At 39.4% G+C, this 25,647-nt stretch overlaps 1 protein-coding gene across 1 annotated transcript; it reads left to right on the top strand.

Annotated features, from left to right (window-relative positions):
* The first annotated feature begins 2,279 nt into the window (after positions 1–2,279).
* On the top strand, positions 2,280–3,831 carry LOC110730187 (abscisic acid receptor PYR1-like). The gene has a single exon (XM_021909963.1). It carries the CDS (start codon positions 2,803–2,805, stop codon positions 3,466–3,468), a length of 666 nt encoding a protein of 221 aa, XP_021765655.1. The 5' UTR covers positions 2,280–2,802; the 3' UTR covers positions 3,469–3,831.
* The last annotated feature ends 21,816 nt before the right edge of the window (positions 3,832–25,647 follow it).

Genomic DNA, 25,647 nt, shown 5'->3' with positions numbered 1-25,647 from the left:
AATTCTAATTAGTTCAAATTAAATAAATAATAATTGTGATACAATCACTTTTTGTTTTTTTGAAAGGTGTGATACAATCACTATTCAAATAGAAAAACTTTTAAAAATGGAGAAATAAAAATTTCACCATTTCTTAATATGTGTTCGTATTTGACTTTTATAATATGGAGTATTTTATCAAAATGTCATATTAGCATACATATCGACAAAACAATAGCACAAATATTAAAGAGAGTATTTCCTAAAATACTTCACTTAATATGTGTTTCAATTTAAGTTTTATATTATTTACAACACTATTTTATCAAAATATCATATTGACATTTGTATCCACAAAAGTAGAGCACATATATTGAAAGGAGTAAGTCCTTAAATACTTCACTTCACACTAAATTTTTAGGCCATGTTTGGTAAATGGCATTTTTGTTAACTTTTGGCTTTTGGCTTTTTTATGAGGTCAAACAGTCAAAAAATGTGTTTGATAATTGGCTTTTTAGCTAGTGAAAAAGGTGGTTTTTAAGCCAAAATGAAAAAGCTGCTTTGAGTAGCTTTTTTGTTGGCTTGTTGGCCCACAAATTATCTAATAAACAGCCAACTACCAACAATTAATTTACCAAACACTTTTATAAACAGCCAACTTTAACAACCAATTTCAAAAGCCATTATAAACAGCCAAACATACCAGCTGGTCAAACAAGCCAAGTGAACCAGCCAACAACCACTTGCCAAACAAGGCCTAAAAAAAACCTCAACCTCTAGGAAAAGAAGCAGTAAAATAGGGTCCAATAGAAATCTGAACAAACTTTGAACCAAAGTCTGTCGAATAATAATTATACCAGAGACAATTGTACTATTGTTGTTAACCAAATGACATAGAATACAGAGATACAGATAATGTATTATATCTGCCTCCCATCAAATAAATAATACAGTAATAAGAAAATTGATGAAGAATAAGAGGGTGAGAAATCTGAGTAAAGCAATTGACATAAAAAGCAAAAAAATGTGCCGCTTACGGCAGGTATTTTATTCTTTGGTTCAATATTCAGCTCATTTACAGCTTATATAAATGTACTACCCATGACTATTTTGTACATACAATTATGTTTTCTAATTCTTTTATTACAGTCTTCTTTCAATTATTTTTCTTCCTTACCTATTTTTGGAAGTGACCCTTTTCCTAATTTCATTTAATGCCGTCACTAATAATTACGTGTAATATTAGTTTGCGTTATTATACGGAAACGGGTGCAAGGATAAAGTTGTGATTAGAATTGTCAATTATTAGATCGTTGCCTAAGTAAGCTATGAGCCTATGACCTAGTTTGGAGTATAAAAAACTCATGTGAGCTAATGTATGAGATTGCAAGTCGCACATGATCCCAAATTTGTTGTTCATGGGATTTTACATGGTAATTTGGCTTTATTAGTGTCATTGCCATACTTGAACATGTTGATGGGGCAGACAAGCGCCATTGGATGTTATCCGAAAAATAATTTACTACCCAATCTTATTATGTTTGTATTGAAATTTTGAGATGTACTCTTGTAATTTATGATAAGTATTAACCAAATAATTGACCACCTTTGACATTTATTTTTGATGGGTTTTATTAAGTAATGCTAATATAAATACACACAAGTAATCGATATCATATATATCAAAATATATCAAATGTATTCTCCCATAATTATCCTAACAAAAGTACATGTCCCAAAGGCCTAATCCAGATCACACCCCTTTAATCTCCTTGAGCACGTAACATATTATGACGTAAATCACGTAATGACGCCGAGGTTAATTGGTGTGTAGTGTACTAGTGTGGTGTCCACTCACAAAGTCCCAATCTATATATTTTAAGCTAGATCACTAATTAATCTTCAAAAAAAAAAAAAAGATCACTAATTAGCTTCCTTGGTTATTTATAAATAATAACTGGTTTTAATAAGTTAGAGTTAACAATATGAAGTAGTTTTATTTAAGACGTAAAATTTAGAGAGCTTTACAAAAATATGAGTGAACTACCCTACCCTTTTTATGGACGACTTTTATTTCAATACTAATTTTATACTCCCTCTACCCCTTTAAGTAAAAATGTGAAATATTTGATAAGAATTACGAAGTAACATGAGCTAGCGTAGTAGCGTGTACAGAGGAATGAATTACTCCGTATATAGTATTGACTATTGAGCATACAATAGTTGCATCACTTTCACCTCTTTCTTGTTATATTATGTGATTTGAAGGCCTTAATTTCTTTTTTTCTTTTTTTTTTTTGAAATCCTTGATTAAAATATTTTGCATAGTCAATGTTTTAATTTTTTATTATAATTTGAATATCAAAGGAGCGAGTATCATAAAAATGAAAAGATCAACCCATAATTCCACAAACGTTATTTTTAAAAAAAATTGAAAAAAACGAGTAAACAGTCTGAACATCGAAATTATGATTATACCCGTGTCCATATCAATTTTTTCTAAAAAAAAAATCTAAATTCGATGTGAATCCATTAGGAGTTCAGGACATACTCATAAAAACAGATCGAAATCTACGAATCCAGATCCGCTGTCATCCCTAACAACCCAAGTGGTTCATACATTCGAATCAAATAAACAAATTGTCCAACGAAAAAAAAAAAAAAAAAATCCAAATTAACCCAAATGAAAAGCGAAACATTATAAACACACCCCCCAGAAATAAACCCAACAAATCCTTATCAGCCCCCACTACCCCCCACACACGACACACCCACTCTTTCCCTCTCATCTCCATCCTCTCTCTCCTCCTCAAATTCCAACAAATGGCGGAAACCTCTTCAATAGAAGATCCTCCTCAACAATCCTCCTCCCACGACCAGCCCGACACCACCACCCACCATCTCTCCCCTCCTCCCGGCTTATCCCACCAAGAATTCACCTCCCTCATCCCCTCCATCACCGAGTTCCACACCTACCGCCTCAACAAATCCCGCCAATGTTCCTCCCTACTCGCTCAAAAAATCCACGCCCCACGCGCCGTCGTCTGGTCCATCGTCCGCCGCTTCGATAAACCCCAGACCTACAAACACTTCATCAAAAGCTGCTCTGTTCGCGACAACTTCACTCTCTCCGTTGGATCCACGCGCGATGTTAACGTCATTTCTGGCCTCCCTGCTGCTACCAGCACCGAACGCCTCGATATCCTTGATGATTCCCGCTTTGTTACTGGCTTTACTATCATCGGTGGTGAACACCGCCTCCGTAACTACCGCTCTGTTACGTCACTTCACCCTGTTAACAACCCAGATTCCGGCGAGGATGACGTCACTATTGTTTTGGAGAGTTACTTAGTTGATGTTCCTGAAGGTAATACTGAAGAAGACACGCGCCTTTTTGCTGATACTGTTGTTAAGCTTAATCTTCAGAAGCTCGCTTCCGTCGCCGCCGCGGTCTACTCCGGCGACGCTGCAGCCGTCGAAAACAGGTGATTGTGATTGTGGGGTCTTTTTTTTTTTTTTTTTGAAATTGAATGAAAAAAAAAAAGTGGAGGGAATCTGAATCTGAGACGTAAAATTACATTTTTCAATATTTTTTTTTTATTATTTACTCTTTTGGGTAAATTTTAATTTCAATTTTTCTTTATTGTTGGAAAATCTTTACCCCATGAAAAGAAAAATGAAGTTAAATACAGTGCTGTAGTTGAAGTTTAAGCACGTTGAGATGGTTGATGTTGATGGAGTTTTTATTTAAGGAAAATGAAAAGAAATCTTCCTTTTACCAATTTTGTATTTTGTACACTTTATATTACTTAGTTACTTACACTAGCATGATAATATTGTGTTTTTCATTCATTTTATTGCTGTAGGCCCATTTTTATTGTTGAAAGAGAAAATATGGATATTAATTAAGGATTTCATAACTTTTGAAATTAAGTTATATTAAGGTGTAATTACTGATTAGGTTTATTGATTATGCTTTCATAATTTTTGTAGTACTTCGAATATTAACATTAAAGTAAATTTCCCTTGCATTATTAGCTTTTTTTTTTTTTGAGGGAAAATTGCATTATTAGCTTAACATTTACGAAGTTTTATATGTACTACGCCTTTTATTTATTATATAGCAAAAATCAATATGAGTATCTTCCTAAAGCAATATAATATATGGACTACATATTATTGTTTTGAACATTGCTTTGTAACTTTCAGACTAATTTAAGAAGATTAATTCAAAGACGATATATTCTAATAATTATTAAAAATAAATTAAGATGAGTATAATTAGGATTTTTTTATGTCAATTATTCATTTTAATTTTTATCAGCTAGTTTAGGTCATGCAAATGTAGAGAGTTGACTTAATTGATAGTTTATTTAAGTCGCGGTTAAAGACGTATGGAATCAATTCGACCAATTCCTACATCTTTAAAAAAAAATTAAAAAAATACATATAATTGAATAATTTGTCCACTTAATTATTTTCATATGAATTGCCTTTTATTTATGGTTTTCAATCATGTGAATGATTCCTTGATTTTTTAATGGCAAATTATTTTCAAGTTTAATGTGAAAATAATATCATGACGGAGTCTTGTAGTTATTTATTTATATATTTATTTTTCTTGAGAGGAAAGTAATAGATTACAATAAGAAATTTAATCTCCTTAAGAGTAGCCAACTTGGATTAAAATAGAATATGTAGTATAAAAGAAAAGAGAGGAAAACTTTACGGAGAAGTGGAATTACAATTTAGAATGACATCAACTTGACAAGGGAGTATGAGTTTCTACTTATAAATAAAGTTATAATTAAAAATAGATTGTTTTGAATGTAACAATTATTCTCGGATTCGATATACGGTTTTTATCTTAATTATAATTGAAAATTAGAGTATATGCTCAAAGCTTTTATATAAACCTTTCAACTTATTGGTTTTTTTTTTTTTTTTTTTTTTTTTTTTATGTTTGATTTAGAATCACGCTAACATGAATCACTGAAGATGCCAGTTGACCTCTCTAATGGTTTATCAACTTAATTATAAGCATATTCTAGCTTTTGGGGAAAATATAGTTGAAAAAACCTTCAATAGTTCAATATAGGGTTTTTTTAACTCTCTTTTTTTTCCTTTGAGTTAGGGACAAAATGTGAAATATATTTTAATGTCGGCAAATTAGTCAACAAGAAGGTGAAAAATGAAATATATAATTGAGGTATATGAAGAATAAAAAATCCGATGAAAGACTTCATATGCCATGGATAAGCCATAAGGTCAAGGAAAGAGTGTTACTATTTGGAGTAATAGTCCAAACAAAAAGGTTGACATAATTTATTATTATGCTCATATATGGATAAGAGCTAAAAAAAAGTCCAACCAACACAAACCTAATTCGTTAGGATTAAAGGGTAAACAAAGGCATAGTGTAGAAGATCCTAATTTTGAATGATTGTGAAATTACTAAAATTTGAGCTACGTATTCCATTAAGCTATGGTTTAAGACCTAAACCAAGTTAATTGAGAAATATAACTAATTAACTATGTCCACTATGTGATTAAAATCTTACTCAATTTGTTCTTTGATGTAAGGGTATGTTCAATTTATCGGATTCTACTAATTTAACTTACTTAGTTTATTAGAAATTATCCTCTTCACCATTTTTATTTTTTTTTTGATAGAAATTATCCTAAATTAATGGAAGTATAATTTATTTGATTTTTAAACTAAACTAGGTAATTTTTTGTTTACTGTTCAAAAAATTTATTCAAACATTTTGAACTTATTATATCTAAATTATTCAAATAAGTGAAAATAATGAGAACAAAACTGCAAAACAAGGCCTAATAAGTGTGTAGTATGGAGTATATTATCTCTATAGGCAAAAGATCAATAGAGTATAATAAGAAATTAGGTCCACAACGTTGTGAAAAAATGGAATAAAGATGGAAATTTTGTAAGACGTACGCGGACTTCTTAATGGATGGAGAGAGTAATTGTGATCAATAATTGTATCATATACCAAAAAAAATAAATTAATAAGCCCTAGTGAATTAGGTTAAATAATAAGCCTTAGTGAACTAGGTTAAAATTTTAAACAAGAGTTGGCTAGCTCAAGTGGCAAGCAACTTGATGTCGCTTATGAGAAGTCTCAGGTTCAAACCTCAATGTATACCCAAACTCTTGCTGGGAGACTCACCCACCATAAGTCAGGTGTGTGATCAGATCATCCGGGTCGGATCCAGATGTAGTCGCAGCTAAGCTCCAATAAATCGGGTGGACATCCTTAAATAAAAAAAAATAAAAAAAAAGGCTAATAAATCAATTTCAATTCCATTGACAATCATGGAGTAATGCATGTGTTAACCCCTTTCTATTCAAATGATAATTTAGTTGGCAAGCTTTCATGCTAATAGTAAATACCAATCAAATTGTGATAATCTATTCTTTTGTTACGTATTGGCACATAATAGATTTTACGCTCTATTTACAACTCTAGCCTTTTTTGCCTAATAAATATAACCCTATGCTAAAATGTTGAACTTGTACTTTTCTCATAGTGAAACACCCTGTCTTTAAATTAATTAGCCATTCTCTCCTTTTCAAAGATGGATATTATTTGAGTTATCTCGTCGTTGAGTCGTAAATTATGATTAAAGATGTGTTACCCTTTATATTTATAAAAGAATGTTTAAGGAATTGCTTATACGACACTTTCTTTTGTGTATTCCTTTATTCTTACAAAGACATGTAAATATAGGTAAATTATAAAAAAAAAAATAATAATAAGGAAATTATGTTAGATTCCACCTTTTAAATCTTTGTTTTTGTAAAAAAACCACGCACCTTTAAAAAATAAATGTTGTTAATAACCACCAAAATTATAATTAACAACTAACAATTAATCAATAATTAGTTGCCAATGTTCATCTTCATGCGGAAGGTGGTGAAGACCAAAGCTTTTATTTACTTCGTATTTATTTGTTTTAATGAAGACCAAAGCTAGCTTCTTTTTTGTTTTAAAAAAAATGTTTCATCTAATTAATTAAACCTCTATAAACCACGAAGTATATTCTTAATTTGGCCAACCTAGCTATTGCAAACTATGTATATATTTAATAATGCATTTATGAAAATTAGATATTTGAATAATCAAATAAATAATCAACATGTAAATGAGGAGTAATTGTCTTACATCTATGATCTATGTGAGCTCATGAGTCGTGCATACAATGTAAAATTTCATTTTTACTCTTGCTATACTAGAAGTTAGAGAAGTTGCATTGAAACAAAGATGTCACCTCTCAGTTTTCAGGGACAAAACAAATTAAAACAAATTTCTCTATTTAAGCTCAAGGTGTTTTTATCCAAATTAAGTTTATAAAACCTGATTTGGGATGATTGGATTTTTACATGTATGATATATATATTAGTTTGGTCTAGTCTAATCATTTTTTAAAAAAATTTCCTATTCAATCAATCATTACTTATGTATGTTGTTAGAGGATCAACTCAATCAAAAGCTTAAGCTGATGATTGGGTCACGTGTTCGAATCTCATCCACCCTTCCTTTCAAAGTGGAATATTTTGCGTAGGGTATGCGGGAAGCCCATGTTGCATCCATATTTCAAGCCCAAAGGACTTTCATGTGAAGGGACATGATAGAGTATAAAACATCTTCTTGGGCCTCAACCATCAGCTTAAACTTCTGGTTGAGTTGGTCCTCTAACATATGTATTATTTGACTTTGGTTTGAAATTGTCTACACTACTACATACTTCGTAAGATTTTGAACAAGAATAGATAAGCATGAAAAAGAATAAAGTGAGGAGAACAAAGCTTATGATATATACACGTATTATAGGCTAAATGCTGATTACCTTACTTCAAAGAACGAAAATCATACTAAAATGTAAAATTAGTGGCAATCTTGGATAACAAAATTTGAAAGGTCCAAACTTTTTAAAATCTTATTCTCTTTATCAAAAGAAATACCTAACCAATAAATCATTTGAGCCCTAATGAAGATAGTCAAATTTCCTTCCAAGATGGAAATGTTATTGCGGCTCATCAAACCTACTTAACAAAAAAAAAGGCAAAAGTGAAAGTAAAGCTCTTTTTGGAGAACTTATTAGAACTGTCCTTCAAGTTCTTCCAAATCCTAGCAATTTGATTGGTCAGTTCATTTGCAAATTAGGTTAGTAATCAATCACAAATTTGATGGACGCCGTTGGTTGATACATCATACATGAAAATATATTATATGACGTAAATAAATAATAATCATGATTATGCTCAATAACATAATATGATCTCCCACTCCTCTATGTATAAATATAGTACAGTCAGTGTAATTGATTAACTGTGTTGGGTCCCATTAACATAATTGTATGTAAGACCATATATTATTATGTTATGTTTTTGTGTTGCTTATTAAGCAATGAGCTCATAATCATACTTTTGGCTGCTAGTGTTTTGTTGAGATGGTGGAGCTTAATTCAATAATACTATCTCTTTATTAGCTAGCTAGGCATATTGCATATTCAAGCTAGTATCTGTTGCTTTCAAACAATAAGCTATAATGCTATATGCCTATAGCTAAGGCTATAATCCGTGCATCATTTACATATTTAAGCTTCTTTAACACATAACTCTGATCACATCAGTCACATAATCTATCGTGACTTTAATTTTTCATGCGTATAATATAAAACACACTAGATAGATAAATAAATAAGATCCTGCGAATAGTTAAAGATCAACATATATAGTATAGTGCAACACGCCTTATTTATGAAGTAGAGGAAAAATAAACAAAGAAAATAACCAACTAGAGTTAGCTCAAAAGGCAAGCGACTTGATGTCGCTTAAGGGAGGTCATGGATTCAAGTCTCACCGTATGATGAAAATTTTGTTGGGAGCAGTGGCAGAGCCGGAATTTCTAAGTGAGGGGGGCAATATTATACCTACGTATTACATTTACTTGAAAAAAAAATAAAAAAATTTGTTAGCTATAAGATTTGATCCCTTGACAACTTGCACACTATCACATGAAAAAAACCAACTCCTCTACACCAAAATTAATGACAATGAAGGGAAAATTTAATTAATATCTTGAGACAATGGGGAGGCCAAGGCCCCCACCAGCCCCCCCTTGGCTCCGCCCCTGGTTAGGAAACTCACCCACCATAAGTTAGGCGTGCTACCCGAGTCGGATCCGAATGTAGTCGGAGCTTAGGTGAACTGAGTGGGCATACTAAAAAAAATAAACAAAGGAAATAAGTTAAGGTTTTTTCTTTTAATTGAATTTTTTTAATGGTATATGACCAATATATATTTAGGTTAAGATACGAATCTAAACAATAAACTATGCGTGCACTATTAGATTATATTGCTAAATGAGGAATAAAGTATTGTTTAAGATCATCTTATACTATATAATAGAGTACTTTAATTAGGATTATTATATATGTATATGTATGTTATGAAGCCACGTATCCTTGTCCGGCTGTCCCATTTTTAATTAGCTTAGGTTGCTCCATTATTAAGGAGGAAGAATATATATATTCTTTTTGGTTATATATATAAATATAATTGACTTTTGTCGCATTTATGTAAAAGTTATGGTTAATATATTATAAATGTTACTTCGTATATAATATGATTATCATATTATCTTAATCACGTATAATGCCTATCTTGAAAAAAGTGGATTGGAGAAGTTTAATTAAATTTAATACTCCGTAGTATTTTATGACGAGAAAGTGACATATACATAGATAGAAATTAAAGATATGTTGAATTGAGATATAAAATTGGCTGTATATTCTTTTTGTCTCAACATCACAATTATACAGGAAGTACTTTTTTCCTACTTACTTAAAATTTGTTTAATGGGAAAAATATATTAGTACATACTACTCTATAGTATTCATTATTTATATACTATATTAAGTTGCTTTACTAACTGGTATATGGCTTTTTTTTTTTGGAAAAATGTAAACTAATAATCCCACCTTTAGTCGGTCTTCCACAAACAATCCCACCTTTTGAAATTTCAGAAATAATCCCACCTTTTGCCCCTATCTTCCATTAACAATCCCTGACCGGTTGGATTGATCTGGTAACCGATTTTCTTAAGTTAAAAGACCCATGTAGGTTTTTAATAGGTTTAGTCCGATTTTTAATAATTAAAAAAAAAACAAATCTAATTAAAAAAAAATAAAGAAGAAAACCCCCAGCCCCGCCACTAGCCCAGCCTGCCACTGCACTCCTCTCCCCATCCCCGCCCTTGCATTCTCCGGCAACCACCACCCTGAAAACACCACCAGTCGCACACCCCTTCCACAACCATCAATTTCGCACAATCCCGGAGTTCAACGATGATGTAATTCGAACACACGGAGTTTTGAGATTTTTCGTGGGGGTGGGATTTCGTCAGGGTGGTACTTGGGTTTTGTGGGGCTGTAGGCGTGGGTTTTGTGGGGGTGGTGGGTTTTGTATAGGTGGGTTTCATGGGGTGGTTTTTATGGAGTTTTTCAGGCTAAGGGTTGAGTTTTTAGGGCCAAGAGGAGTTATTTGGGGCTGTGGGTGGTGTTTTCGGGGTTATCATTGGTGTTTTTGGGGCTGTGGGCGGTGTTTTCGGGGGTGTTAGTGGTTTTGGGGGCTGTGGATGGTGTTTATTTTGGAGCTGTCAGTGGTGTTTTCGGGGTTGTGGGTGTTTTCGGGGCTGTGGATGGTGTTTTCGGGGCTGTGGGTGGTGTTTTCGGGGCTGTGGGTGGTGTTTTCGGGGGCTTTTGATGGTGTTTTTGGGGCTGTGGATGGTGTTTTCGGGGGCAGTCAGTGGTGTTTTCGAGGTTGTGGGTGGTGTAATTTGAGTGAGGCTCGGGTTTTGGGGGTGGTGATGGTATTTCGGCGTGGTTGGGGGTTTCGTAGTGGCCTAATGGATGGAGGTGGCGGTAAAGGGTGAGGGTTGGGGTGACCACGGTGGTGGCTGGTGGTCGTAGAAGAGATTAAGTTTTATAAATAAAGGGAATTTTTTTTTAACCTGTTTAACAGGTTGTAGGTCAAAGGGATTGTTAGTGGAAGATCCCTATCAAAGGTGGGATTATTTCTGGAATTTCAAAAGGTGGGATTGTTTGTGGAAGACCGACTAAAGGTGGGATTATTAGTTTACATTATTCCTTTTTTTTTCCGAGTTAGAATAGAATAATTTAAATTTATAGTCTTAAAGTTAGAGGAGATTAATCTACACATCTAGAGAGCACAATACAATTATGCTTATAAAATGCATGAATAAGATAGAAAGGAACCTCGGGAGAGAGTAACAATTTGCTAGTAAGATGTACTTGTATAGTTGTATTGTCTTAGACATTTACATATATGTTGAGAAAAATATACGTAGTATATGAAAACATTTTAGATAAGAAATATTGACGGAATATTAATAAGTTTATTCTCTTTAGTCTTTACAAACAAATATCAAAATGAATTTGAAAAAAAAAAATGAAAATAAAATAAAACCACCTAAATTAGACACCAGCCCACCACTAACTAGAAATAGTAATATCAAAGCAAACCTATATGACATGAAAGTTATATGGTCCGAGACAAAATATGCAAATTGCAATATTTTAATATTTGATTTGATGATGAAATCGGTTGATGATTTTCAGAGTACAACTACTTGTACCTTTTATTTCTTTTTATTTCGGTGCTTAGAGTAGTACGATCACTTACAATAATAAATAGGACTAATTTTTATTGGTGAGGAGCTTTTTATTTTTTATTTTTTTTAAAAAAAGTGGGATTCTTTACTAATAAGCTAAAGGCCTAAGGCATATGCAATTTGCATATTTTGTCTCGGACCATATAACTTACTAATTACTAGTACATAGAATAATAAGAATTAAGAATATAATCTAGTACTATATCTCTCCTCTTTCTCCTCGAAGGTCAAGATTTCAAGTCACTAATAAAAATGTAATACAAGAATGTATTTATATCTTTGTTGTTATGTGCTCATCAAACGAATGAGACTTCCCCTTGAGAGAAAGGTGCATAAAAACAATTCAAGCATATCGTGATTAGCGAAGATTTGCTCTATATGTTTATGTACAGAGTATTTATTAAAATTGATGAGTAAAATTCTAGGTATGAATTTTTGAAAGAATATTTATAATGTTCAAGTATACGAGTATGTCATTATTTGTTAGCTTACATTATTGTTTAAATTCAATATTAGTCATATACAAACCCCAATGATGGTTGGTTGACCTAGGGTTTAAAATTTAACCTATAAGAGAGTGTATAGCTAACCCATAATTCAAACTTCAAAGGTAGAGTACATGTCATTCCTGTTTAGGGTAATTTTACCCTGTCACGTGGTCCAATCAGAAGGTGACGCGTGTCAGCCCCAGATTGGTCTAAAATGGACCAATCCCTGCTCGACACGTGTCATTCCCGAAATCAAGGGAAAAGGCGGCCTTCAGGCCCAAATCTCGAGAATGTCGCCTAACGGCGCAGCCCACCAATGATTAGGGTTCAGTAACCTAATCAGGGGCACAATTCCCAAAGAACCTATAAATAGGGAGATGTCCCTCATTTTGAGGACACATTTTACCATTTGTTACACATTTTACTTTTTGATAGAGACATCCTGAGCTTGGAATCCAAGCAGATCCCCACCTAAATTTCCGCACCTTTTTCTCCTTTCAAGTTTCTAACTTGTGCGTCGGAGGCGGAGCACCACCCAACTGGTGTCTCCGTTTGTTTTGCAGGTACAGCTCACCCCGGATCAGTCTTCATGTTGTAACTCTCCCGAGGGACAAAAACACCCAAAACATTTGGCGCCGTCTGTGGGGAGAGTACCTCGAAGATGGTTCAAGAGTCTGTACCACCCCCTAACCGTCTGGGCGAAGACCCAGAAGTCTTTACAGACCATGAGGAGGAGGAGGATCCTCAGGTCGAAACCTCTACAGTCGAGGACGGCTCTCTCAGAGTCAAGCGCATCCGGCCCAGAGAGACTCTGGAGCAGGGCGCCTCCCAGGCGGGTCCGAGCAGACCTACTGGGCAGCCGGAAGGGGCAACCCAAGCGGCAGCTGGATCGGCCCCTGTCACCCGAGACGAACTCATGAGGTTCATGACGAGTTTTAAGGGTGAAATTACAAAGCTGATCACCAAAAGCCAGGCTGGCCCAAGTAAAGGTCAGTCGGCGAAGAAGACTCCTCCAGAGAAGGGGAAGTTAGTCAGAAACCGGCAGCCCACTCCTCACCCAAAGGAGAAGGCAGCCGGGACCATCGATTGGTCGAAAATTCTCCTTCCTGGGGGGAACCCCAATAATTCTCGCCGGCCTCATCAACCGGTGAGAAGTAAAAAATCAACTCTCGATGCCCGGGAGATCATCAACCGGAAGAGAAATCAATCGCTGTCTGAGTCGGCTTCAACGTCGAACTTTCCAGACAGCTTCAACAACATCTCTACAGGGAGTGCACCCTCCTTGCATGAGAGCCAGACAGGCGGTAATACCGTCCATTCTGGCCCTCATATGATTGGAGTCGTCCCGTACGTGCCTACTCTGGCTTACGGGCAGTATCCTCCTCACTTCATGCAGCCGGCCTTCTTTGGGGGTCAGGCGGCATATCCAAATGTCCAGCCATTGGACTGGCAGCTTCGCCTGCTGCGCCTGGGTGAACAACCTTCTGCGTTCACTCGGGAGATAACCGAGGCGGCTCAGCCGGCCAAGGTTAAGAATGTGTTGGTTGGTACCTATGATGGTACCACCAATCGGGAAGACCACCTCATGGCTTACACCAACCTCATGTATCTGCAGGGGTTGGATGATGCCACTTGGTGTCGATGCTTCCTGGCTACATTGAAGGGCATTGCCCAACAATGGTTTGGCAACCTGCCAGCCGGGTCCATAGACAGCTTTAGGAAGCTTGCTTTCCTGTTTGCTTCCAACTTCTCAATGAACATCCCTGCTAAGAAAACAAGCCTTGATTTGAGCACTGTTAAGCAGGGAGAGAGAGAAGGGTTGCGCTCATATGTCAGGCGGTTCAACCTGATCAGAATTCAGATTTAGGGACTGTCTGATGAGGTAGCTTTTACAGACTTTTTTAAAGGTCTGAGAGACGGGTCGACCTTTAAGTTCGACCTAGTCAGAAAAGGGGCTTTCACCCTACAGGCGGCCCTAAGGGAGGCGGAAGCTACATTCAAGCTACCGACCTCTGCTCGCTTGGTAGCCAGTCGGACTCCAAGAAGTCTGACAAACAGAAAGACAGCCGGTAAGCTCAGCCGGCTAAAAACAAAGAAGAGAGCAAGAAAAGAAAAGAAGTCTGGGCGGTTACTGACTCTAATCAGTCGTCCCAGAAGAAAAAGAAAGAATTTAAACCGTACGTCCCCAAGTACGAGTTTAATAAAGATTGCAACTCCATCTTCATGGAGGTAAAGGACCGGCTGTCCATTGAGAAGCCGAATCCTATGAAGAGTTTTGTCCAGTCACAGAACAAGAATAAATTCTGTCAGTTCCATGAGGAGGTTGGCCATGACACCAACGACTGCTTCAGTCTTCAGCGTGCGTTGGACCGTCTGGCTGACAAAGGGCTGTTGAAGTCCTACATTTCTAAGTCCCCAGCCGGGGCAAAAAAGAAAAACAAGGGTCAGTCCTCCAAGACTACCCCCCAGCCTGCTAGTAGCTCGGATACCGATAAGGAGCCGGTCTACACTATAGCAGGCGGGTTCTCATGTGGTGGCCCTACCATCCGGGGCACCAAGAGCCATCTTCAAAAGATGGACAAAGATGATGATGAACAGGCGGAAGCCAGCTCCTCCTTCCCAGACGTCTTGATCACTGAGAAGGATAGGGGCAGCGTTCGCCGCCCGCATGATGACCCGGTGGTCATTCAATGTAAGGTTGCCAATCAGCTGGTTGGACGGATCCTTATAGACACCGGCAACTCATCAGACATCATCAGTTTCCGATGCTTGCAAAAGCTGAAATACAACGTCAGCAGCATGCATCCGGTCACCCACCCCTTGGTTGGTTTTGGGGGTGGGATGGTCTACCCAGCCGGGAGAATTGATTTACCCATCCGGCTGGGAGTGAAAGGCCAGGGATGACATATTGTCGTCAGATTCTTGGTCGTTGAGGAGTTGACCGCCTATAACATCATTCTTGGAAGGCCAACCCTCAACGTAGCCAAGGCAGTAATCATCCCTTCCCTCATGCTCATCAAGTATGAGAGGGATGACGGCTCTGTTGGTTCCTTGAATGGGGATCAGAAGACGGCCCAAGAATGTTATCTCTCAGCCGTCCGAGATACCGTGGCCCCAGGCGGTCAGGAACCAATAGACCTTGACAACGTCAAGGATGCCGACCCAGCTCCTGCCCCATCAGCAGCCGAAAAGAAAAGAAAGGCTCCTCTGCTGGTGGAGGTGAAAAAAGAGAAAAAATAGCAATCACTGACCGGTGAATGGTCAGATGAGCTCCGTCCCCAATCGGCTGGCAAAAGCATTGATCTCGTACTGGACGACTGCCGTCCAGAACGCACTGTTAAGGTTGGGACGGTTTCTCATGCTACCTTGGGTGCAAGCTTGCACCTTCTGCTGAAAGAATTCAAAGACATTTTTGCCTTTGAAGTGGAAGAGATGCCAGGCGTCAGCCCGGATCTTGCTGTCCACAAACTCGCCGTGGACCCCAAAAAGAAGCCCATCCGACAAAAGAAGAGAAACCACGGCGAGGAAAGAAGTCAGGCGGCATCTGCCGAAGTCAAAAAGTTGCTAGACGCCAGGTTCATTCGGCCTTGTAATTTCCGCGACTGGGTGGCCAATGTGGTCCTTGTGAAGAAACCGAATGGGACCTGGCGCATGTGTGTTGGTTACACAGAACTCAACAAGGCGTGTCCAAAGGACAGTTATCCGCTTCTAAAGATCGACAGTCTGGTCGTTTCTACAGCCGGTCACGCCTTGATGAGCTTTATGGATGCCTACTCCGGCTTCCATCAGATACCCCTGTGGAAAAAAGATCAAGAGAAGACGACCTTCGTCACTGATCAGGGGTTATTTTGTTATACTGTGATGACGTTTGGCTTGAAAAATGCGCCTGCCACTTTCCAACGGATGATTAATACGACCTTCATTAATCAGATTGGGAGGAACGTGGAGGCGTACATTGATGACATGATAGTCAAATCCAAGTTACAGACGGATCACCTTGCTGATCTCCGAGAAACATTCACCACCCTCAGGCAGCATAAGGTTATGTTAAATCCTAAGAAATGCGTCTTTGGTGTTGAGTCTGGGAAGTTTCTCGGATTCCTGATTGATCAAAGGGGGATAGAGGCTAACCCCGAAAAGATACAGGCGGTGATTGACATGAGGTCACCCCGCTCTGTTAAGGAAGTTTAGAGACTCACCGGTTGTCTGGCCGCCCTGGAGATGTTCCTCAGCCGGTCAGGTGACAAATGCCTCTACTTCTTCCAAGCAATCAGGAAGAAGACCATATTTGAATGGGGGGATGATGCTGAGGCGGCGTTCCAGAGGTTGAAAGAGCATTTACATTCTCTTCCTAGGTTGGTCAGTCCTTTGCCTAGGGAGACGTTGTACATGTATTTAGCCGTCTCAGACCATGCCCTCAGTGCCGTTCTCCTTGCTGAGCGAGACGGCGTGCAGCTCCCGGTTTACTTCATTAGCCAGGTTCTTAAAAATGCTGAACTTCGGTACCCCATGGTTGAAAAATTTGGCCTCGCTTTGTATATGGCATTCAAAAAATTGAAGCCTTACTTTTTGGCACATCCGGTGGTGATTTACACGGACCAGCCACTCAAGCGGCCAATGTCTACCTTGGACTCATCCGGGAGAATGTTGAAATGGGCTATTGAAATGCAGAGCCTTGAAATCACTTACGAACCAAGAAAGGCAGTGAAAGGTCAGGCGTTTGTCGACTTCATTGTGGAAATGACTCGTCCGGTGGCTTCGGATAATCTTGATCAGGTTTGGAAAGTGTACGTAGACGGAAGCTCTACAAAGAACGGCTGTGGTGCAGGTGTAATTTATGAGTCTCCTGAAGGAGACAGATTTGAATATGCACTACGCTTCAAGTTTCAGGCCTCTAACAATGAGGCGGAATATGAAGCCCTTCTAGCCGGCATTCGCATGTGTAAGGTGGCAGGGGCCATGAAAATTGACGCCTACTCTAATTCTCAATTGGTTGTTAGCCAGTATGAGGGAAGCTACGAGGCTACTCATCCGGCTATGATTAAATATCTTCAGGCAGTCAAAGAAGAGACCAAGGCTCTTGAGGAATTCCGGCTGAATCAGGTGCCTAGGTCGGAAAACAACCAGGCGGATGCATTGTCAAAGCTGGCATCTTCCGCCTGCCATGATACGCCTCGATCAGTCTTCTGGGAAGTTCTTGAAAAGAGAAGCATCTATGAGGATCCCGTTGGAATTCTGGACCGAAGCTCTACCTGGATGGATGGCATCCGGGCCTATCTCTCAGACGGCACACTTCCTGATTCGCCACAGGAAGCAGCCGTCCTGAAAAAGCGAGCTACAAGATTTGAGTTGAAAAATGGAGAACTCTTCAAGGCGGGGTTTATAAAGCCTTTGTTGAAGTGTGTCACCCCAGAAAAGGGGAAAGAAATTATCAAAGACTTGCACTCGGGATTCTGCGCCTCTCACATAGGCGGCAGGTCCCTAGCCGTCAGAGCCAGACGACATTACTTTTGGCCCACTCTTGAGGCGGACGCCAAGGAGTTGGTGAAGAAATGTGACAAGTGCCAAAAATTTGGCAAACTCATTCACCGTCCGGCTACTGATCTGACGACCATCCACAGCCCAATCCCGTTTGCAAAATGGGGCATGGACATTCTAGGTCCTTACACGCCTGCTCCAGGCGGAAAGCGCTATATCTTAGTGGCTTTGGATTACTTCACCAAGTGGGTTGAGGCTGAGGCGGTTAAAAACATCAAAACCTCAGACGTAATTTCCTTCATCTAGAAGAACATTATCACCCGGTACGGGGTACCCATGTCTATGGTTTTTGATAATGGTCCTCAGTTTGAGACGCCTCAGCTAAAAACTTGGTTGGGAGATCAGGGGATCTCAAGCTATTTTGCATCTGTTGGCCGGCCCCAAGCAAACGGCCAAGTTGAAGCTTTCAACAAACTCATCTCAGACGGCATTAAAAAGAAAATAGAAAGAGCTGGTGGCTTATGGGAAGAAGAATTAATCCATGTCCTGTGGGCCATCCGGACAACAGCGAAAGGGGAAACCGGTGAAACCCCATTTCTCATGGTTTACGGTGTTGAAGCCGTCTTGCCCATCGAACATTACGAGCCGACTCTTAGAGTCATGCTGTATGATGAAGAGGCAAACTGGGAAGCAATGCGCCTAGCATTGGATTCACTCCCAGAATGCAGGGGCAATGCCGCCTTGCGTCATGAGATTTACCGTCTGAGAATGACGAGAGCCTACAACAAAAAAGTACACAAGCGTCCTTTGAAAGTTCCTTTGAAAGTTGACGACTTAGTGTTACGAAAAATGGAGGCAATCGGTAGGGCCAATGAGTTGGGAAAGCTAACCCCAAATTGGGAAGGCCCCTACCGGATCTATGAAGAAGTAAGGGACGGCACCTACCGCCTGGAAACTCCAGACGGAAGGCGCCTTCCTAGAACTTGGAATGTAGACAATCTTAAAAAGTACTACTTCTAAGATTGTAAACTTTTTGTAAACAGTGTTAGTTAATGAAGATTCAGACTTTGTTTGCAAAATTATCGTTTGATTATCCATCCGGGTAATATCCAGGCGGATTCCTCATTTACCTAACTAAGTTTGATACTTAGTGAAGGTTTCATTTGTTAGTCCGCCTGGGTAATACTCGGATCTCTTGTTTATTAAAGTTTGATTTTGTATATTCAACTGCTTGACTATCCGCCTGGGTAATACTCAGACGGATTCTCCATTTATCTAACTAAGTTTGATACTTAGTATGATCAAATATTTGTCTGTCCGTCTGGATATTACCCAGACAGACTCGTATGTTTAAAAAACTAAGTTCGATACTTAGTGTAAATTCAACACTGATTAAGAAACTAAGCACAAAAACGTTTAGTGGCTACACAACCGGTCTCAAAAAGGACCAGAGGCTAAAATGGTCGGATGGTTGCTATTTTTATAAAATCGCCTGTCCCAACATGGACAAAGGCGTCCGGCGACACCCCTCCGGGTGCAATCGTCGCAGAGAACAGATTATCTGTCGGTTCTACGTATCCATGTAGACGGCAAAAATTGAACGACCAAATTGGTCAACTCATAGCCATCTGACTAAAATAACCTACGAAGAACGAAAAAGTTCCTAAATACCGGATGCCCATAGGTATCAGTCGGTAACCGGCTGAAGTTCTCACAGGTTATTTATTTAAAAATTGCACCTCACCTCAATTGGGGCAGGAGTTCAATGGCTATGAAATCTCTACCAAGACGGGCATAAGCCGTCTGTGTAGTGACTGAAACGCCTGTTGGTGTACGGCTGTGCACTTGGTTTGGGGCAATCACTACTGTGATTGATTGACTTACAAACATATCATGCTCTTTGCAGCATCAGACGTTTTCAAGTCAATCAACCAGCTCCAATTGAAACCAATCACACAGCCGCCCAGGGGCAAGGACAGCCGGACTACTGATTAGTTAGGCAAGAAATCGTCGCATGCTTTCGATAAGTTAAGCAAGAAATCGCCGCATGCTTTCGATAAGTTAGGCAAAAATTAAAATTTGCAAAAAAAACAAACATTCAAATGCTAAATGATCAAAACCGACCTAGTCGGTGCAATTCATAAAAGTCCATCCAACCAAACGGTTGTAACGGATCAAATGTTAACAGCACCCCGTCCGGGAGAAAGAAATTGTTAATTAACCCGGCTCCATAGCCGGTAAAAACACAAATACTCGGCACCAAGGCCGGAAAAAGCAAGTTTTGGCATACAGCCGCTGAATAAAAATTAAAAAAAAAAAAAAAAGCAAACTGGCATACTGCCGCTGAGGGGTCACTTCTGGCTTGCGGACGGAGCCTCCTGGTTCTCCCCCTTCTCCTCATCATCTGAGGGAATTTGGTGCGCTTCGCCTGGACCAGGAAGCTCAGGCGCGGTTGGCTCACTGTTGCTGAGCCAGGCTTCAAAGGAGGCAGGCTCTGGCTCACCTTGCTCTCTCAAGTACACCCCGTACTCGGCATAGTTGTGTGCCATTGCCCAGATGCTATAATCAGCTTCTGGGTACAAGGCAGCCCAAGAAATCTTCATACGGGCGTCGTTGTCAGCATCATTCTCAGCAACAAGGTGGTTTTGCTCCGCCTCCAGGGTTGTTGCAAAGTTTTTCTGAGCTTGAGCAGCTTCCTTCTCCGGCCTCTCAACCTTGGTTTTCAGTTTTCCAAGGTCCGCCTGGGCCTTCTTGAGCGCCTCATCACCCTGCTTGGCGCTCTCGTCTGCCTTCTTCTAGGCCTCCTCCGCCCCCTTCTTGGCCGTCTCAGCATCCGTTGCCCGCTGGTCGGCCGCCTTCAGATCTAACTCCAGCTACTAGATTTTAGACGCTTGTGTCATAATTATTGCTTTAGTTTCAAGTTAATTTACGATAGTCGAGTGTAAAGCAATATTATCAGCGTCTATGGCGGACTTCTTGGCCCTTTTTACCTCTTCCCGTTTGCGGGAATAAGGACGTTTGAGACCGTCCACCCGTAGCATGGCCTGCAAAAGCAGGCGGTATAAGAATTACAGGCGGGATAACTACTTGAAAAAAAAAAAAAAAAAACATTGAATTGACAAGTTTCTTACCTCAGCTAGAAGGGATAGAATGCGTTCAAGATTGAACGTCTCTATCCCAGGGATATTGTCCTTATCCCTCTTCCGGACGACATCCAGCATGGCCTTGGCGTTTTTCTGGACGTCTGGCCAGCGGGGAGATTGATCTGCACCACAATCAACACGTGATGAGTGCGAAACTAAGGCAGCACCTGCGAAACTAAGGCAACACCTATCTGTTGCCGACCGTCTGAGGATGATGTCTGTTGGGAGTGGGATTTCACCCGTAAAGGCCACCCTAGCTCAAGTGGGGATTCGAAAGGGTTCTTACCTTCAGAGCCGGCCAAGCAGGAAACGCTTGCAAGCGTGGTGAACCCCGCGGCTGCTGATAAGTGGTTGACAAGATCAAGGCACACGCTGCCGCCTACCTTCTCTAGCCGCCCCGCTACCCGCATCGTCTTAGCCCCGGCTGAGGCGCCAGGAGTTGACGCAGAGGCGGACTTTTTTATTTTATTGGGAACAACTGGGGCCTCCTCTCTAGCCCGTTTGAGATTCTTCTCAAACGATTTCCCAACTTCTCCCCCCTGTGAAAATACACAAGTAAAGGTTAGTATCCGGGCAAGACAGTTTATAAAATAAACTTAAGAAAGGGTCAGGCGCTCAATACCTTGGCCCTAAGCTCGGTCGCAGCTTTCTCCGCAAGATCTTTGCAAATGGTCGCAGAAGATCGCTTGGGAGTTTTCTCCGACTGCAACATGTTTAGCGCTTCTTCTACAAAAAAGAGAAATTGATCAAAATCATAAATCAATTCCGATAGAAAAATACTACAGACGGTGTGAACCCAGATGCATACGTAAACATGTGCCCTAGCCCGCAGGCGGCTAGGAAACATTCATCCCTGAACCAGGCGCTCTTAGGAATCCAATTCTTAGGGACTTTTATTGTTTCCCCGGTTGACAGAGTTGCGTCTGTGAGGCCGAAAAAGTCTGCCTCGATTATCTTGTCAAAGTCTTCTTCTGGGATCTGGGGAAGAGCGCACTTCCTGCCCAACAAGTCGGGCTTCTTATTATATAGACGGAATTCATAATTTTCCCGTCTGGTTGGGGCTGACATCAGGTAGAACCTGTGCTTTCAGCCATCGAACTTGGAGACCTTGTCCAAGGTCATCATGTATTGCGGCTGTGTGGTTAGAGTATACCACGCCCTCCAGCCGCCTGGGCTTCTGCTGAGATAATGCATGCTTGCAAAGGCCTCCCAGCCGGGGTTAAGCCCTTGGAACTCGCAGGCGGCAACATACCCCAGAATGTTGGTCCAGGAGTTGGGGGTAAGTTGCCAGACCCAAGGCCGTAGCCTCTCAAAATTGCCTTCACCGCCTGGTGAAGGGGGAAGCGAAGGCCGGCTTTGAACGCCGCCTCATAACAGCCAAAATAGTTGTTGGCGTTCTCTTGATCATCCCCCCAAGCGATGGTGCCCAGCTCAGGCGGCACTCAGATCTTATACCCGTCTCCAAGCGGGTGCATTTTCTTAAAGTTCTCTAAGTTCTCCTCCATCTGGATTCGGTCCTTGGAGGAGACGTGGATGCTGAAGGGATCGTCCTTCTCATTCCACTTTTTCCTTTCTTCCTCCTCGCTATCCAGAAGAGGGGGCAAGTCATCGCTGCTCTTGGAGGTAGAGGCGGAGCTGTCGCTCTCCGTCTCCCCCTCGCTTTGGTCCATGGGGGCAGAGGCGGCCTCGTCGCCGCCTTGGTCACACTCTTCCAAGAAAGAGTCAGCAGGGGTTGAAGGGGCGCGCGGAGGGGATCTCTCCAGAGCTGTCTGGTCTCCCTGACCAGACGATTCTCCCTCAGGCGTTTGGCCGCCTGAGCCTTCGCTTCTATAATTCGGATCAGTGGCCGTCTGCATTGTCCGAGCCATGGTGTCCTGCACAGACACATAACTGGTCGGAATCCATGGCAAAGGGTGGTCCCAACACCCCGAGCCGGCACTCCCAGTCCTAGACTCAGCCGTCCCTGGTGACCGGCTGGACTCTAACCTAGGTTGTGCCGTGTGTGTTGGTGATGCATCCATTTATTGCAAGAAATATGTACAAGCGGTGAAAAAAAGAAAAGAGCTGAGAGAGACAGAGACGGTACCTTTGGATTTGATATCTGAAGGAAGGCGGGTCCGGCTGGGTTGCGGAAGAACAAAGTTTCTTGCTCGCGCCTGACTCAAACGGATGACTTCTGCTCTCTCGAAGTTTTTCTCTCTAGAAAATTTTTGTAAACGTACAAAATTATGAGGGTAAAACGGCTATATATAGAGGGTAAATTTGGGGGCATTTCCGTAATTTACCCGGAAGGTGAACGGTTACTCTGTAACGGTAAAATTACTGCCAGCCGGAGCGTGACATGTGTCACAGATGCCACGTGGCGTGCCACGTCACATCTGTGAGGGGCAAATGTTTAGGGTAATTTTACCCTGTCACGTGGCCCAATCAGAAGGTGACGCGTGTCAGCCCCAGATTGGTCTAAAATGGACCAATCCCTGCTCGACACGTGTCATTCCCGAAATCAAGGGAAAAGGCGGCCTTCAGGCCCAAATCCCGAGAATGCCGCCTAACGGCGCAGCCCACCAATGATTAGGGTTCAGTAACCTAATCAGGGGCACAATTCCCAAAGACCCTATAAATAGGGAGATGTCCCTCATTTTGAGGACACGTTTTACCATTTATTACACATTTTACTTTTTGATAGAGACATCCTGAGTTTGGAATCCAAGCAGATCCCCACCTAAATTTCCGCACCTTTTTCTCCTTTCAAGTTTCTAACTTGTGCGTCGGAGGCGGAGCACCACCCAACTGGTGTCTCCGTTTGTTTTGCAGGTACAGCTCACCCCGGATCAGTCTTCGTGTTGTAACTCTCCCGAGGGACAAAAACACCCAAAACAATTCCTTTTTAGTTTAATTTCAAATAAATTTATGTTATAAAAGTTTCAAGCAAATTATTACATGATTGTAATACATTCATACTAAAATTACTAATGAACACATTTCAATCGATTCTAAAACATATATGAGGATTGAGTATAGATTAATTATTGATAATGAACTTATCATCCAACAATAAAACAATTTAAAGCAAGTATTATTATTAATCATCTCTGCATTGGAAGACAAATTAAGTATTACTCGCCAAAATAAATGAAAATAACTATAAGTTCGTTGTGCTACGTACTTGTACTTGTACATGTACATACATGCAATAAGAATTAGAAAGATTAAGACATATCCGTTGAAAAGGTAATTTAGTACGGCATAATGGATTTTCCATAGGTAGTCAAAAACAGAATATTTTCAATAAAATCTAAAAAAAGGCAAAATCCATATTAAAAAGTTTAACTGACCTTTATAAGGAGTCTAAATAAAATAGACTCCTCCAAAAAATAAATAAATTAAATTCTAGTCTTAGAAGAAATCTCTCATTTTATACTCTCTAGATTGAGACAATTGAAATGACCCCTCTTTTCTTTTAATATGGTGCATTCATTGTCAATATATATAAATAAATAGATATTCATAGAAAAAAAAAATTGACGAAAAAAAAAACAAAATAAATATGGTGTTTGCACTAAGCACCAATTTTTAAAAGTTGAAATTCTATGCTTACTTTTCTTCATGTTATTGTTTTTTTTTTTTTTGGTGCAAATCGATATTTGCATCATCTTTCTTAAGGTATGAATGAGGATAAGACGGACAATTATTAGAAGAAATATTTATTGACTATAATTTAACAGAAAATAACAATCGTTTCAGAGACAAAATACGATTGCTAAAAATAGTATTGTTGATTAAAATATAGGTAATGCTATATGCAGTCCTAATTCTTTTTTTTAGTATGAATATTAAGTTAGGAATTTATCAACAATACACGAGTAAATCGGTGTAATAAATGTTTATTTATTGCCATTTTTTTCCATTTTAACTTCTTATATGAAGCCCTAATCTTTTTCCTTACATTTTAAAATTACTCCATTTTGGAATTACTGTAACAATGGCTTTATTAATTATGGATTAATGGATTTTTTTATTTCTATTTTTACTTTCTACCTATAAAAAAAAGTTACAAAAACAAGTGATATATATGAAATTCAATGTCTTGGATACTGTAACACATATCACCCTTTTTTTTCATTATACAAGTTTGATACAGATAAACTTGTATTTTCTCTTAATCTAATTCTACAAAATTCAAGTCAAACTATACTATGAAACTCTAAGAGCAAGTTTAGCCTTGAATGTGACATCATTTTTGGTGGTCCCCGTTGAAAATGATGTCATCAAATTCTTGTTAAGACTCACTAAGACTTACACAAATTTATCACTTTAGCCCTAAGATTTAAATACTTGACATATTATATGTAGAAAAGTGTAAGAAAAAAAAAAGGGATAATAAAATAAAAGTGAAGTGGGTGAAGTGGGTCCCAATCTCAAGTCTTAAGTTGAGTCTTGAAATTTCAAGACTCAACTTGAGACTTGCTTGAGATTTTTGAAGAAAAATGGGAAAAGTCTTAAGTATAAATCTTAAGACTCAAAATGATGATGTCACCCCAAATCTTAAGACTTGGGGCTAAACTTGCTCTAAGAGCAAGTTTAGCCCAAGTCTTAAGACTTGGATGTGACATCATTTTTGGTGGTCCCTATTGAAAATGATGTCATTAAATTTTGGTTATGACTCACTAAGACTTACACAAATTTATCACTTTAGCCCTAAGACTTAAATATTTGACATATTATATGTAGAAAAGTGTAAAAAAAAAAGGATAATAAAAATAAAAGTGAGGTGGGTCCCAATCTTAAGTTGAGTCTTGAAATTTTAAGACTCAACTTGAGACTTGCTTGAGATTTTTG

Source organism: Chenopodium quinoa, unplaced genomic scaffold (assembly GCF_001683475.1).
Source record: "Chenopodium quinoa cultivar QQ74 unplaced genomic scaffold, ASM168347v1, whole genome shotgun sequence".
NCBI classification, from domain to species: domain Eukaryota; kingdom Viridiplantae; phylum Streptophyta; class Magnoliopsida; order Caryophyllales; family Amaranthaceae; genus Chenopodium; species Chenopodium quinoa.
The sequence above is the reverse complement of the archived record's forward strand: the minus strand, read 5'-3'. Positions and strand labels throughout refer to the sequence as shown.

Bases quoted from the DNA above. Each gene is read 5' to 3' on its own strand.
- LOC110730187 (XM_021909963.1), top strand. From the start codon at position 2,803: ATGGCGGAAACCTCTTCAATAGAAGATCCTCCTCAACAATCCTCCTCC.